General features: G+C 52.1%; 1 protein-coding gene across 1 annotated transcript in view; it reads left to right on the top strand.

Moving 5' to 3' along the window:
* The window catches only part of LOC137326801 (nesprin-1-like), a 76,825-nt gene that overhangs the window by 7,427 nt on the left and 53,275 nt on the right, over nucleotides 1-16,123 (top strand). The window contains exons 2-5 of the mRNA XM_067992195.1: nucleotides 779-908; nucleotides 6,026-6,237; nucleotides 8,373-8,573; nucleotides 12,069-12,197. Of these exons, the coding sequence (XP_067848296.1) occupies nucleotides 779-908; nucleotides 6,026-6,237; nucleotides 8,373-8,573; nucleotides 12,069-12,197 (672 nt within the window). The remainder of the gene's footprint in view (nucleotides 1-778; nucleotides 909-6,025; nucleotides 6,238-8,372; nucleotides 8,574-12,068; nucleotides 12,198-16,123) is intronic.

Raw genomic sequence — 16,123 nt, 5'->3', positions numbered from 1 at the left:
TGGAGTGTTTGATGGGACAGTGTAGAGGGAGCTTTTCTCTGTATCTAACCCATGCTGTACCTGCCCTGGGAGTGTTTGATGGGACAGTGTAGAGGGAGCTTTACTCTGTATCTACCCCGTGCTGGACCTGCCCTGGGAGTGTTTGATGGGACAGTGTAGAGGGAGCTTTACTCTGTATCTAACCCGTGCTGTACCTGCCCTGGGAGTGTTTGATGGGACAGTGTAGAGGGAGCTTTACTCTGTATCTAACCCGTGCTGTACCTGCCCTGGGAGTGCTTGATGGGACAGTGTAGAGGGAGCTTTACTCTGTATCTACCCCGTGCTGGACCTGCCCTGGGAGTGTTTGATGGGACAGTGTCGAGGGAGCTTTACTCTGTATCTAACCCGTGCTGTACCTGCCCTGGGAGTGTTTGATGGGACAGTGTAGAGGGAGCTTTACTCTGTATCTAACCCGTGCTGTACCTGCCCTGGGAGTGTCTGATGGGACAGTGTAGAGGGAGCTTTACTCTGTATCTAACCCGTGCTGTACCAGCCCTGGGAGTGTTTGATGGGACAGTGTAGAGGGAGCTTTACTCTGTATCTAACCCGTGCTGTACCTGCCCTGGGAGTGTTTGATGGGACAGTGTAGAGGGAGCTTTACTCTGTATCTAACCCGTGCTGTACCTGCCCTGGGAGTGTTTGATGGGACAGTGTATGCCTGATATGGTGAGGGTTCCCTTCCTTAGCACTACGTCTCACTTTGTGAAAAGACTGATGTAGACGGTCCATTTCTGTTCAGGTGAAGCTCCTGTCGGAATGTTCTGGAAGCATCGACGATATCAGACGGGCGTCGGACGTTCTGCGAGATGAGGAGACCCGGCAGAAATCGGGGTTCACGGATCTGGCAAACCCTGAGAAGCCAGCAGTGGGTAAGGTTATTCTTCGTGGACTGGGCACAGTTTTAGATCCTAGACTAAACCCATGGTTGTACCCGTCAACCTGTCAGCCACGCAGCCTTAGACCATAAGAGATAGGAGCAGGAGAAGGCCATTCGGCCCCTCGAGCCTGCTCCGCCATTCAATGAGATCATGGCTGATCTGATTTTTACCTCCACTCCACTTTCCCGCTCTTTCCCCATATCCTTTGACTCCCTTGCTGATCAAAAATTTGTCTAACTCAGCCTTGAATGTATTCAATGACTCGGCCTCCACAGCTTTTAGGGGTAAAGAATTCCAAAGATTCACGACCCTCTGGGAGAAAAAATTCCTCCTCGTTTCCATCTTAAACGGGCGACCCCTTATTCTGAGACTATGCCCCCTAGTTTTAGATTCCCCCATGAGGGGTAACATCCTCTCAGCATCTACCCTATCGAGTCCCCTAAGAATCTTGTATGTTTCAATAAGATCTCCTCTCATTCTTCTAAACTCCAATCAGTATAGACCCAACCTGTTCAATCTTTCCTCATAAGACAAACCTTCCATACCCAGAATCAACCTCGTGAACCTTCTCTGAACTGCCTCCAATGCAAGTATGTCCTTCCTTAAATCAGGGCACCAGAACTGTACGCAGTACTCCAGGTGTGGTCTCACCAGCACCCTGTACAGTTGTAGCATGACTTCCCTGCTTTTATACTCCATCCCCCTAGAAATAACGGCCAATATTCTGTTTGCCTTCCGGATTACCTGCTGCACCTGTATGTTGACTTTTTGTGTTTCACGTACGAGGTCACCCAGATCCCTCTGTACCGCAGCATTTTGTAGTATTTCTCCATTCAAATAATATTTTGCTTTTTTATTTTTCCTCCCAAAGTGGATGACTTCACATTTTCCCACATTATATTCCATCTGCCAAATTTTTGCCCATTCACTTAACCTGTCAATATCCCTTTGCAGACACTTTGTGTCCTCATCGCAACTTGCTTTTCCACCTATCTTTGTATTATCAGCAAATTTGGCCACAAGACGCTCTGTTCCTTCATCCAAGTCATTGATATATATTGTAAATAGTTGAGGCCCCAGCACTGAGCCCTGCGGCACCCCACTAGTTACAGATTGCCATTTTGAAAATGACCCTTTTATCCCGACTCTTTGTTTTCTGTTAGTTAGCCAATCCTCTATCCATGCCAGGATATTACTCCCAACACCATGAGCTCTTATCTTGTGCAGTAATCTTTTATGTGGCACCTTATCGAATGCCTTTTGGAAATCCAAATATACTGCATCCATTGGTTCCCCTTTATCCACCCTGCCCGTTACTTCCTCAAAGAACTCTAATAAATTTGTCAGACATGATTTCCCTTCATAAAACTATGTTGACTCTCCTTGATTGTATTATGAGTCTCCAAATGTCCTGCTACTACTTCCTTAATAATGGATTCTAGCATTTTCCCGATGACAGATGCTCGGCACTGTGGGAGAACCTTCACCACACGGACTGCAGCGGTTCAAGAAGGCGGCTCACCACCACCTTCTCAAGGGCAATTAGGGATGGGCAAGAAATGCCGGCCTCGCCAGCGACACCCACATCCCATGAATGAATTAAAAAAAGGCTAACTGGTCAATAGTTACCTGCTTTCTGTCTCACTGCCTTCTTGAATCGGGGTGTTATGTTTGTGGTTTTCCAATCCGCTGGGACCTTTCCAGAATCTAGTGAATTCTGGAAGATTACAACCAATGCATCCACTATCTCTGTAGCCACTTCCTTTAAGACCCTCGGATGCAAGCCATCAGGTCCAGGGGACTTGTCAGCCTTTCGACCCATTAGTTTACCTAGTACTTTTTCTCTAGTGATAGTGATTGTTTTTAGTTCCTCCCTCCCCTTTGCCCCTTGATTTTCTACTATTATTGATATGTTATTAGTGTTTTCTACTGTGAAGACAGATACAAAATATCTGTTCAATTCCTCTGCCATTTCCTAGTTTTCCATTATTATTTCCCCAGTCTCATCCTCTAAGGGACCAATGTTTACTTTAGCTACCCTCTTCCTTTTTATATACTTGTAGAAGCTTTTACTGTCAGTTTTTATATTTCTTGCTAGTTTACTCTCAATTTATTTTCTCCCTCTTTATTATTCTTTTAGTCATCCTTTGCTGGTTTTTAAAGTTTTCCCAATCTTCGGGCTTACCAGTGATCTTTGCCATGTTGTATGCTTTTTCTTTTAACCTGATACCATCCTTGACTTCCTTAGTTAGCCATGGTCGGTTCACCCTTTTTGTGGAGTCTTTCCTCCTCACAGGGATATATTTTTGTTGCGAGTCATAAAATATCTTTTTAAATGTTTGCCACTGTTTATTCACCATCATACCATCTAATCTGTTTACCCAGTCCACTTTAGCCAATTCCGCCCTCATTCCTTTATAATCGCTCTTATTTGAGTTTAATACAGTAGTTTCAGACCCAAGATCCTCGCTCTCAAACTGGATGTGAAATTCTATCATGTTATGATCACTGCTTCCTAAGGGATCCTTTACTTTGAGATCAGTAATTAATCCTGTTTCGTTACCCATTACCAGATCCAAAATGGCCTGTTCCCTGGTTGGTTCCCCAATGTATTGGTCTAAGAAACAGTCCCTAATACACTCTATGAACTCCTCCTCAGGGCTATTTTTGCCAATTTGATTTGTCCAATCTATGTGAACGTTAAAATCGCCCATGATTATTGCATTACCTTTTTTACAAGCCCCCCTTATTTCCTGATTAATATTTTGTCCCACAGTGTAGCTACTGTTAGGGGGCCTATATACTACTCCCACCAGTGATTTCTTTCCCTTGCTATTTCTTACCTCCACCCAAATTGATTCGACATCTTGATCTTCTGAGCCCAGATCATTTCTCACTATTATACCAATTTCATCCTTTATTAACAGAGCTACCCCACCACCTTTACCTTTTTTCCTATCCTTCCGAAATGTTAAATAGCCCTGAATATTTAGCTCCCAACCTTGGTCACCTTGCAACCACGTCTCTGTAATGGCCACGAGATCATACCCATTTGTTTCTATTTGTGCCGTCAATTCATCTATCTTATGAAAGCTGCGCGCATTCAGATAAAGAACCTTTAATTTTATCTTTTTCCCATTCTTTCCTACCCCGGCCCCATTTGCTCGTGCACTCTTATGTTTGTACGCTCTGTCCCTTCCTGACACACACTGTTTATCATTACCCCCATCACTTTCCTGTACTACTTCCTTGTCTTCTCTCTTTATCAATCTAAACTTCGCCCCACCTGAACCCTCCCCCCTATATTTAGTTTAAAACCTTCTCTACCGCCCTAGTTATTCGGTTTGCCAGAACACCGGTCCCAGCATGGTTCAGGTGAAGCCCGTCCCAACGGAACAGCTCCCTCTTCCCCCAGTACTGGTGCCAGTGCCCCATGAATCGAAACCCACTTCTCCCACACCAATCTTTGAGCCACGCATTCATCTCTCTGATCTGATTTACCTTGTGCCAATTTGCTCGTGGCTCAGGTAATAATCCGGAGATTATCACCTTTGTGGGTCTGCTTTTTAATTTAATCCCTAGCTGCTCAAACTCCCTCAGCAGAGCCTCTTTCTTAGTCCTACCTATGTCGTTGGTACCTACATCGACCACGATAACTGGATCCTCCCCCTCCCACTCCAAGTTTCTCTCCAGCCCTGAGGAGATGTCCTTAACCCTGGCACCAGGTAGGCAACACAGCCTTCGGGACTCTCGCTCTTGGCTGCAGAGAACAGTGTCTATCCCTCTAACTATACTGTCGCCTACTACAACCACATTCCTTTTTACTCCCCCCACTTGAATGGCCCCCTGAACCACGGTGCCGTGGCCAGTTTGCTCATCCTCCCTGCAGCCCCTGCACTCGTCCACAAGGGCTGCAAGAACCTCAAATCTATTGGACAAGTGCAGAGGCTGAGGCTCCTGCAATGCTACCTCCTGGATCCCCGTACCTGCCTCACTCGCAGTCACACCCTCCTGTCCCTGACCACGTGCCAATTCTACAGTATTTAGTCTAAGGGGCGTGACTGCCTCCTGGATCAAAGTGTCCAGGTAACTTTCTCCCTCCCTGATGCCTCGCAGTCTCAGCAGCTCGGACTCCAGCTCCTCAACTCGGAGCCAAAGTTCCTCGAGCTGTGGACACTGACCGCAGATGTAGTCACCCTGGACAAAACTGTCCAGTAGCTCCCACATATTGCAACTGCAAGACATCTCCTGTTCAACACACGGTCGTGTTACAACATCAACAACAATTTGCATTTATATAAAGTGCCTTTAATGTAGTAAAACGTCCCAAGACGCTTCACAGGAGCGTAAATCAGACAAAATTTGACACCGAGCCACATAAGGAGATATTAGGACAGGTGACCAAAAACTTGGTCAAAGAGGTAGGTTTTAAGGAGTGTCTTAAAAGAGGAGAGAGAGGTAGAGAGGTTTAGGGAGGGAATTGCAGAGCTTAGGGCCCAGGCAGCTGAAGGCACGGCCGCCAATGGTGGAGCAAAGTATGTCCTACTGCTCTTTTTTATATATTCATTCATGGGATGTGGGCGTCGCTGGCGAGGCCGGCATTTATTGCCCATCCCAATGATATAGAGGCAATGGAGAAGGTGCAAAAAAGAATCACAAGGATGATACCAGATCTGAGAGGTTATACCTATCATGAAAGACTGAGCAGGCTGGGGCTCTTTCTTTCTGGATAGGAGAAGGCTGAGGGGTGACCCGATAGAGGTCTTCAGGATTATGAAAGGTTTGATAGGATAGATGTGGAGAAGATGCCTGTGGGGGAGACCAAAACTAGGGGTCATAAAAAGAAAGACTTGCATTTATATATCGACTTCAGGACGTCCCAAAGTGAAGTACTTTTGAAGTGTAGTCACTGTTGTAATATAGGAAACGCGGCAGCCAATTTGTGCACAGCAAGATCCCACAAACAGCAATGAAATAAATGACCAGATAATCTGTTCTAATGACATTGGTTGAGGGATAAATATTGGCCAGAACTACAGTACTAACCCGTGCTGTACACTGATCCGACACACACACACAGTGGTGTGACTGTACATTGTTGTGTGCAGGTGTTATCGAGCACTGGGAGCTCCTCCAGGCCCAGGCCCTCAGTAAGGAGCTCCACCTCAAACAGAACCTCCAACAGTGGCAGCAGCTGAACTCTGACCTTGATGACATCTCCGCCTGGCTGGACCGCATCGAGCCGGCCTTGAAACAGGGCCAGGACCTGGAGCCATTGGCCAGCATTCGCATCATTGAGGAGAAGATCAGGAGCCTCCGGGTAAGTCTCCCTGGCCCTGAGTCGCTCGCTCGCTCACTTCTGAATTTCAGCTGAGGACACAGGAGGAAAGTTGAAGGGCTGCCTATTCTCCTCGGAGAGGCGGTAAGCAGGATCTCCTTGGTGTTGGGGCGCCTCCAAGGTGACAATCCTTGGCAATGGGAGTTTGGAGCTAACTCAAGGCTCCATGACAGACAACAACTTGTATTATATAGCGCCTTTAAACGTCGTAAAACGCCCCAAGGCGCTCCACAGGAGCGATTATCGGACAAAGATTTGACACCGAGCCACGTCAGGCGATATTGGGACAGGAGAGAGATCGGTTTTAAGGAGCGTCTTAAATGAGGAGAGAGAGAGGCGGAGAGGTTTAGGGAGGGAATTCCAGAGCTTAGGGCCCAGGCAGCTGAAGGCACGGCCACCGATGGTGGAGCGATGGAAATCGGGGATGCGCAAGAGGCCAGAATTGGAGGAGGGCAGAGATAGAACCATAGAAAAGATACAGCACAGAAGGGGGCCATTCGGCCCATCGAGTCCGCGCCGGCTCAAAGAACAACCGGGTGCCCATTCTAATCCCACCTTCCAGCACCCGGTCCGTAGCCCTGCAGCTTACAGCACTTTAGGCGCAGGTCCAGGTACTTTTTAAAAGAGCTGAGGGTCCCTGCCTCCACCACCAATTCGGGCAGTGAATTCCATACACATCTCGGAGGGTTGTAGGGCTGGAGGAGGTTACAGAGATAGGAAGGGGCGAGGCCATGGAGGGATTCGAACACGAGGATGAGAATTTTAAAATTGAGACAAACACAGCAATTGGATACCTGAGCTGCACAGGGCCGCAGTGATCCCGGGAACTGCTGGCCAATGAAGGACCAGCTTAATTTCAAAATAGGACCTGAAATACACCTTCGATTCACCAGAATGACTTGAGGGATTAAATTATGAGGACAGGATGTAGAAACTAGGCTTATATTAACTCTAGTTTGGAAGATTAAGGGGGTGATCTAATTGAGGTGTTTAAGATGATTAAAGGATTCGATAGGGTCGATAGAGAGAAACTATTTCCTCTGGTGGGAGAGTCCAGAACAAGGGGGGCAGAACCTTAAAATTAGAGGTGGGTCTGAGGGATCAGGATGTTGCCGAGTGGGGAATTGGGGCAGGTGCCTGAATGTGGGTGGTCTGGGGCCTGTCGCGGGAGACCAGCTGTTTTGAGACCTGGAGCATTTGGAGTGGGGACAGGGGTTCGCTAACTCTGCTCGGAAGCATCACCTACCCCCGCCATTGGCCCATCCTCACGGAGCCCCGCCCCCTCATACCCGCCATTGGCTCATCCTCGCACGGCCCCCACGCCACCATTGGTCTATCCTCGCAGGGCCCTCCCGCCATTGGTCCATCCTCGCCACCATTGGTCTATCCTCACAGGGCCCTCCCGCCATTGGCTCATCCTCGCACGGCCCCCACGCCACCATTGGTCTATCCTCGCAGGGCCCTCCCGCCATTGGTCCATCCTCGCCACCATTGGTCTATCCTCACAGGGTCCTCCCGCCATTGGCTCATCCTCGCACGGCCCCCACGCCACCATTGGTCTATCCCCGCAGGGCCCCCCGCACCCCCCCCAATGCTCCCGCCATTGGTCCATCCGCGCAGGGCCCTGCCCCCTCTCACCCTCACCATTGGTCCATCCTCGCCAGGCCCCTCGCCACCATTGGTCTATCCTCGCAGGGCCCCCCCACCATTGGTCCATCCTCACGGAGCCCCGCCCCCCCTCACTCCCACCATTGGTTCATCCTCATGGGGCCCCGCCTTCCCACGGCTAACTGGAGAGTGATGGGACTCTTCGTTACCGATTGGATGATTCTTGACTGTCAGTCAAATAGCATTTATCCCATATCCAATATTTTTATAATTAATAAATGAAAGTGTTCAAAGAAAATGAAAAACCATACTTTTTTTTCAATGTTTGTGGGATTTTTTTTTTGCGGGGTGTTGCTCGCAGCAGTGTCCCCGGAGATTAATCATTAATTCCCGGTGGACAATCCCGGAGGGTTGGCGAACCCCATGTGTGGAGCTGCCCTGGTTTGAATCCGTGAGAAATGTGACCGTGTGAGTCTGTGCAAATAGAGAACTGCCTCTTGTTTCCCCAGAACATTCAGAACGAGTTTGACAAGTACAAGGCGCTGGTCACCTCTGTGAACCTGAGCAGCCGGGAGTTCCTGCAGACAGACAACGCAGAGGCCCAGGTGTTGAAGCATAAGCTGCACCAGGTGAATCAGAACTGGAACAGGACGTCGCAGAGGCTGGAGCACTGGAGGTCCTCCTTACAGGGTGCCCTGATACAGGGTCAGGTAACTAGGGATCTGTCGGGACTCTGAACCCTGACCCCCGATACAGGGTCAGGTTACTAGGGATCTGTCAGGACTCTGAACCCTGACCCCCAATACAGTGTCAGGTAACTAGGGATATGTCAGGACTCTGAACCCTGACCCCCGATACAGGGTCAGGTTACTAGGGATCTGTCAGGACTCTGAACCCTGACCCCCAATACAGTGTCAGGTAACTAGGGATATGTCAGGACTCTGAACCCTGACCCCCAATACAGTGTCAGGTAACTAGGGATATGTCAGGACTCTGAACCCTGACCCCCAATACAGGGTCAGATAAGTAGGGATCTGTCAGGACTCTGAACCCTGACCCCCAATACAGTGTCAGGTAACTAGGGATATGTCAGGACTCTGAACTCTGACCCCCGATACAGGGTCAGGTAACTAGGGATCTGTCAGGACTCTGAACTCTGACCCCCACCCCCCCGATACAGGGTCAGGTAACTGGGGATCTATCGGGACTCTCTGAACTTTAACCCCCTGATGTGGTTTTGTTTGTTTGCAATTATCCGCCCTCCTCTTCTGAAGGCTCTGACTTGCCAGGTACGGTTCAATGGGAAAATAGAACCGAAAGACTTGCATTTATATATCGTCTTTCACAACCCAAAGTGCATTACAGCCAATAATGTACTTTCTGAAGTGTAGTCACTGTTGTAATGTAGGAAACGCGGCATCCAATTTTATGCACAGCAAGATCCCACGCACAGCAATGTGATAATGACCAGATAATCTGTTTGAGTGATGATGTTTGAGGGATGCTGACCCTCTCTGGGGACGGTTCGGCAGGTGCTGACCCTCGCTGGGGACGGTTCGGCAGGTGCCTGACCCTCGCTGGGGACGGTTCCGCAGGTGCCTGACCCTCGCTGGGGACGGTTCCGCAGGTGCTGACCCTCTCTGGGGACGGTTCCGCAGGTGCTGAGTCTCTCTGGGGACAGTTCCGCAGGTGCTGACCCTCACTGGGGACGGTTCCGCAGGTGCCTGACCCTCGCTGGGGACGGTTCCGCAGGTGCCTGACCCTCGCTGGGGACGGTTCCGCAGGTGCTGAGTCTCACTGGGGACGGTTCCGCAGGTGCTGACCCTCACTGGGGACGGTTCCGCAGGTGCCTGACCCTCGCTGGGGACGGTTCCGCAGGTGCTGACCCTCTCTGGGGACGGTTCCGCAGGTGCTGAGTCTCTCTGGGGACAGTTCCGCAGGTGCTGACCCTCACTGGGGACGGTTCCGCAGGTGCCTGACCCTCGCTGGGGACGGTTCCGCAGGTGCCTGACCCTCGCTGGGGACGGTTCCGCAGGTGCTGAGTCTCACTGGGGACGGTTCCGCAGGTGCTGACCCTCACTGGGGACGGTTCCGCAGGTGCCTGACCCTCGCTAGGGACGGTTCCGCAGGTGCTGACCCTCTCTGGGGACGGTTCCGCAGGTGCTGACCCTCTCTGGGGACGGTTCCGCAGGTGCTGAGTCTCTCTGGGGACAGTTCCGCAGGTGCTGACCCTCTCTGGGGACGGTTCGGCAGGTGCTGACCCTCGCTGGGGACGGTTCTGCACGTGCTGACCCTCTCTGGGGACGGTTCCGCAGGTGCTGAGTCTCTCTGGGGACAGTTCCGCAGGTGCTGACCCTCGCTGGGGACGGTTCGGCAGGTGCTGACCCTCGCTGGGGACGGTTCCGCAGGTGCTGACCCTCGCTGGGGACGGTTCCGCAGGTGCCCGACCCTCTCTGGGGACGGTTCCGCAGGTGCCCGACCCTCTCTGGGGACGGTTCCGCAGGTGCCCGACCCTCTCTGGGGACGGTTCCGCAGGTGCCCGACCCTCTCTGGGGACGGTTCGGCAGGTGCTGACCCTCGCTGGGGACGGTTCCGCAGGTGCTGACCCTCACTGAGGGAAAGAGTCAGCGAGGGATTTAAACGCAAGGGCTAGAATTTTAAATTGGAGAGTTGCTGGACTGGGAACCAATGTAGGTCAGTGAGCACAGGGGTGACGGGTGAATGGGATTTGGTGCGAGTTAGGATATGGGCAGCAGAGTTTTGGATGAGCTCAATTTGTGGACAATGGGAGACCGGCCAGCAGAGTATTGCTATAGTCGAGTCTGGAAGTGATAAAGGGTTTCAGCAGCAGATGAGCTGAGGCGGGGCAGAGACAAGTGATGTTACGGAGGTGGAAGTAGGCGGTCTTGGTGAGGGAGAGGATATGGGGTCGGGAGCTCAGCTCAGGGTCAAACAGGATGGCAAGTCTGGCACAGCCTCAGACAGTTCGATTGGCGCTGACTCTTGGTGGGTACAGTTTGTCAGTGAGACTAACGGACCCCTGGTATTATTGGAAGAAAAGCAGGGGAGCTGCCCTGCCAGCATTCCTACCTCAGGGTTACCCAGTCATTTGCTGTCTGTGGGATCTTGCTGTGTGAAACTAGATTACCTTGATTGCCTAAAGAACAACAGTGACTGTACTTCAAAAGTAAATTACTTGCTCGCTACGCAATAATGAGGCAGTGTAGAAATTCAAATGACCTCTTTCTTTAATAATAAATTGTTATCAAAGTATGGACTAAAAATAATACACTCGGAATTAGCAACGCAGGAATTGCTGGCCGAGGAAAGTCCGAGGTCCGTCTAGTTCACCGTCTCCCACCCTGGTAGTCACATGATACAATGATGATGGAGTTATTGACTAATCACAGCAATCAATCTCGATCAGTGAGTCTCCAACAGACCCAGACATGAGGTGAGGAAAACCCCCAGTGGGGGAGAGCTCTGGGAACCATAGGTCCAAAGTCACCTGTTCCTCCCGAGCCTGTTACACTCACCACACGTCAGGTCTCAAATTACTCAGATACTGGATCCCAAAATGTAATTTTTGAAAGAAATCGATGTAATTTACATTGGAATGAATCAACACTCTCTGCTCCCACCGTCTCCCCGGGGGAGCCTGTTCCAGAGATTGACCACTCACTCACTGAAATAATGTCTCCCCGGATTAGTTTTGAATTTGCCGCCCTCCAAGTGCGGGCCGTGTCCTCTGGTTCTACTGTTCTGGACAGGGTGAAACAGCTCGTCATGGTCAACATTATTCAGTCCCTTTAGTTACTACAAACAGCAATCGTATCACCTCTCAACCTTCACTCTACCATTGGGAACATGCCCAATTTACATAAACGCTCCTCATAATCCAATCCCTCAGTCATTCTGGTTGCTCTCCTCTGTATTAAAGGGGAGGTTTTGTCTGCTGTTGACACATGGAACCTTTAACTGTTTAGGAGTGGCTGGATGGGGATCAGGAGCGAGACCTCGCCCAGTCTTCCCCTGCCGTGGCGAGGGGTACTGAGGCTAACTGTAGCCCTCACACTGAGATCAGCTAACGTAGGCTGAACCTTCCTGCTCTGACTGGTTCAGCCAATCCCGGGATAAACTCGGGAAGCCCCGATAGTTTGCGTCCGGCTGCACTTCTCCTCACTCTGTGTTTTTTCCGGCTGCAGGATTTCCATCAAACCACCCGCTCGCTGCTGAAGTGGCTGGCCAACTGTGAGAGCCGGCGCAGACTGGTACAGCTCAGTGACCCAGGCCTTGGACTACAAACTCTGACACAGCATCGGAAGGAGCTGATGGTAAATACTGTCCCCCTCCCCATAACCCCGTATCAATCCCATACTGTCCCCCTCCCCATAACCCCGTATCAATCCCATACTGTCCCCCTCCCCATAGCCCCGTATCAATCCCATACTGTCCCCCTCCCCATAGCCCCGTATCAATCCCATACTGTCCCCCCTCCCCATAGCCCCGTATCAATCCCATACTGTCCCCCTCTCCCCATAGCCCCGTATCAATCCCATACTGTCCCCCTCCCCATAGCCCAAACTAATCCCATACTGTCCCCCTCCCCATAGCCCCGTATCAATCCCATACTGTCCCCCTCCCCATAGCCCAAACTAATCCCATACTGTCCCCTCTCCCCATAACCCCGTATCAATCCCATACTGTCCCCCTCTCCCCATAGCCCCGTATCAATCCCATACTGTCCCCCCTCCCCATAGCCCCGTATCAATCCCATACTGTCCCCCTCCCCATAGCCCCGTATCAATCCCATACTGTCCCCTCTCCCCATAGCCCAAACTAATCCCATACTGTCCCCTCTCCCCATAACCCCGTATCAATCCCATACTGTCCCCCTCTCCCCATAGCCCCGTATCAATCCCATACTGTCCCCCCTCCCCATAGCCCCGTATCAATCCCATACTGTCCCCCTCCCCATAGCCCCGTATCAATCCCATACTGTCCCCCCTCCCCATAGCCCCGTATCAATCCCATACTGTCCCCCTCCCCATAACCCCGTATCAATCCCATACTGTCCCCCTCTCCCCATAGCCCCGTATCAATCCCATACTGTCCCCCCTCCCCATAGCCCCGTATCAATCCCATACTGTCCCCCTCCCCATAGCCCCGTATCAATCCCATACTGTCCCCCCTCCCCATAACCCCGTATCAATCCCATACTGTCCCCCTCCCCATAACCCCGTATCAATCCCATACTGTCCCCCTCTCCCCATAGCCCCGTATCAATCCCATACTGTCCCCCTCCCCATAACCCCGTATCAATCCCATACTGTCCCCCTCTCCCCATAGCCCCGTATCAATCCCATACTGTCCCCCTCCCCATAACCCCGTATCAATCCCATACTGTCCCCCTCTCCCCATAGCCCCGTATCAATCCCATACTGTCCCCCCTCCCCATAACCCCGTATCAATCCCATACTGTCCCCTCTCCCCATAGCCCCGTATCAATCCCATACTGTCCCCTCTCCCCATAGCCCCGTATCAATCCCATACTGTCCCCCTCTCCCCATAGCCCCGTATCAATCCCATACTGTCCCCCTCCCCATAACCCCGTATCAATCCCATACTGTCCCCTCTCCCCATAGCCCCGTATCAATCCCATACTGTCCCCCCTCCCCATAGCCCCGTATCAATCCCATACTGTCCCCCCTCCCCATAACCCCGTATCAATCCCATACTGTCCCCCTCTCCCCATATCCCCGTATCAATCCCATACTGTCCCCCCTCCCCATAACCCCGTATCAATCCCATACTGTCCCCCTCTCCCCATAGCCCCGTATCACTCCCATACTGTCCCGCTCTCCCCATAGCCCCGTATCAATCCCATACTGTCCCGCTCTCCCCATAGCCCCGTATCAATCCCATACTGTCCCCCTCCCCATAACCCCGTATCAATCCCATACTGTCCCCCTCTCCCCATAACCCCGTATCAATCCCATACTGTCCCCCTCCCCATAACCCCGTATCAATCCCATACTGTCCCCCCTCCCCATAACCCCGTATCAATCCCATACTGTCCCCCTCCCCATAACCCCGTATCAATCCCATACTGTCCCCCTCTCCCCATAACCCCGTATCAATCCCATACTGTCCCCCTCTCCCCATAACCCCGTATCAATCCCATACTGTCCCCCTCCCCATAGCCCCGTATCAATCCCATACTGTCCCCTCTCCCCATAGCCCCGTATCAATCCCATACTGTCCCCTCTCCCCATAGCCCCGTATCAATCCCATACTGTCCCCTCTCCCCATAGCCCCGTATCAATCCCATACTGTCCCCCTCCCCATAGCCCCGTATCAATCCCATACTGTCCCCTCTCCCCATAACCCCGTATCAATCCCATACTGTCCCCCTCCCCATAGCCCCGTATCAATCCCATACTGTCCCCTCTCCCCATAGCCCCGTATCAATCCCATACTGTCCCCTCTCCCCATAGCCCCGTATCAATCCCATACTGTCCCCTCTCCCCATAGCCCCGTATCAATCCCATACTGTCCCCTCTCCCCATAGCCCCATATCAATCCCATACTGTCCCCTCTCCCCATAGCCCCGTATCAATCCCATACTGTCCCCCCTCCCCATAACCCCGTATCAATCCCATACTGTCCCCCCTCCCCATAACCCCGTATCAATCCCATACTGTCCCCTCTCCCCATAGCCCCGTATCAATCCCATACTGTCCCGCTCTCCCCATAGCCCCGTATCAATCCCATACTGTCCCCCTCCCCATAACCCCGTATCAATCCCATACTGTCCCCTCTCCCCATAGCCCCGTATCAATCCCATACTGTCCCCTCTCCCCATAGCCCCGTATCAATCCCATACTGTCCCCTCTCCCCATAGCCCCGTATCAATCCCATACTGTCCCCTCTCCCCATAGCCCCGTATCAATCCCATACTGTCCCCCCTCCCCATAGCCCCGTATCAATCCCATACTGTCCCCCTCTCCCCATAGCCCCGTATCAATCCCATACTGTCCCCTCTCCCCATAGCCCCGTATCAATCCCATACTGTCCCCTCTCCCCATAGCCCCGTATCAATCCCATACTGTCCCCCCTCCCCATAGCCCCGTATCAATCCCATACTGTCCCCTCTCCCCATAGCCCCGTATCAATCCCATACTGTCCCCTCTCCCCATAGCCCCGTATCAATCCCATACTGTCCCCTCTCCCCATAGCCCCGTATCAATCCCATACTGTCCCCCCTCCCCATAGCCCAAACTAATCCCATACTGTCCCCCTTCCCCATAGCCCCGTATCAATCCCATACTGTCCCCTCTCCCCATAGCCCCGTATCAATCCCATACTGTCCCCTCTCCCCATAGCCCCGTATCAATCCCATACTGTCCCCCCTCCCCATAGCCCCGTATCAATCCCATACTGTCCCCTCTCCCCATAGCCCCGTATCAATCCCATACTGTCCCCTCTCCCCATAGCCCCGTATCAATCCCATACTGTCCCCTCTCCCCATAGCCCCGTATCAATCTCATACTGTCCCCCTCCCCATAGCCCCGTATCAATCCCATACTGTCCCCTCTCCCCATAGCCCCGTATCAATCCCATACTGTCCCCCCTCCCCATAGCCCCGTATCAATCCCATACTGTCCCCCCTCCCCATAGCCCCGTATCAATCCCATACTGTCCCCCCTCCCCATAGCCCCGTATCAATCCCATACTGTCCCCCCTCCCCATAGCCCCGTATCAATCCCATACTGTCCCCCCTCCCCATAGCCCAAACTAATCCCATACTGTCCCCCCTCCCCATAACCCCGTATCAATCCCATACTGTCCCCTCTCCCCATAGCCCCGTATCAATCTCATGCTGTCCCCTCTCCCCATAGCCCCGTATCAATCCCATACTGTCCCCTCTCCCCATAGCCCCGTATCAATCTCATACTGTCCCCCTCCCCATAACCCCGTATCAATCCCATACTGTCCCCTCTCCCCATAGCCCCGTATCAATCCCATACTGTCCCCCTCTCCCCATAGCCCCGTATCAATCCCATACTGTCCCCCTCTCCCCATAGCCCCGTATCAATCCCATACTGTCCACCCTCCCCATAGCCCAAACTAATCCCATACTGTCCCCTCTCCCCATAGCCCCGTATCAATCCCATACTGTCCCCCTCCCCATAGCCCTGTATCAATCCCATACTGTCCCCTCTCCCCATAGCCCCGTATCAATCCCATACTGTCCCCC

The sequence above is a fragment of the Heptranchias perlo genome, chromosome 10, assembly GCF_035084215.1.
Source record: "Heptranchias perlo isolate sHepPer1 chromosome 10, sHepPer1.hap1, whole genome shotgun sequence".
NCBI lineage: Eukaryota > Metazoa > Chordata > Chondrichthyes > Hexanchiformes > Hexanchidae > Heptranchias > Heptranchias perlo.
The sequence above is the reverse complement of the archived record's forward strand: the minus strand, read 5'-3'. Positions and strand labels throughout refer to the sequence as shown.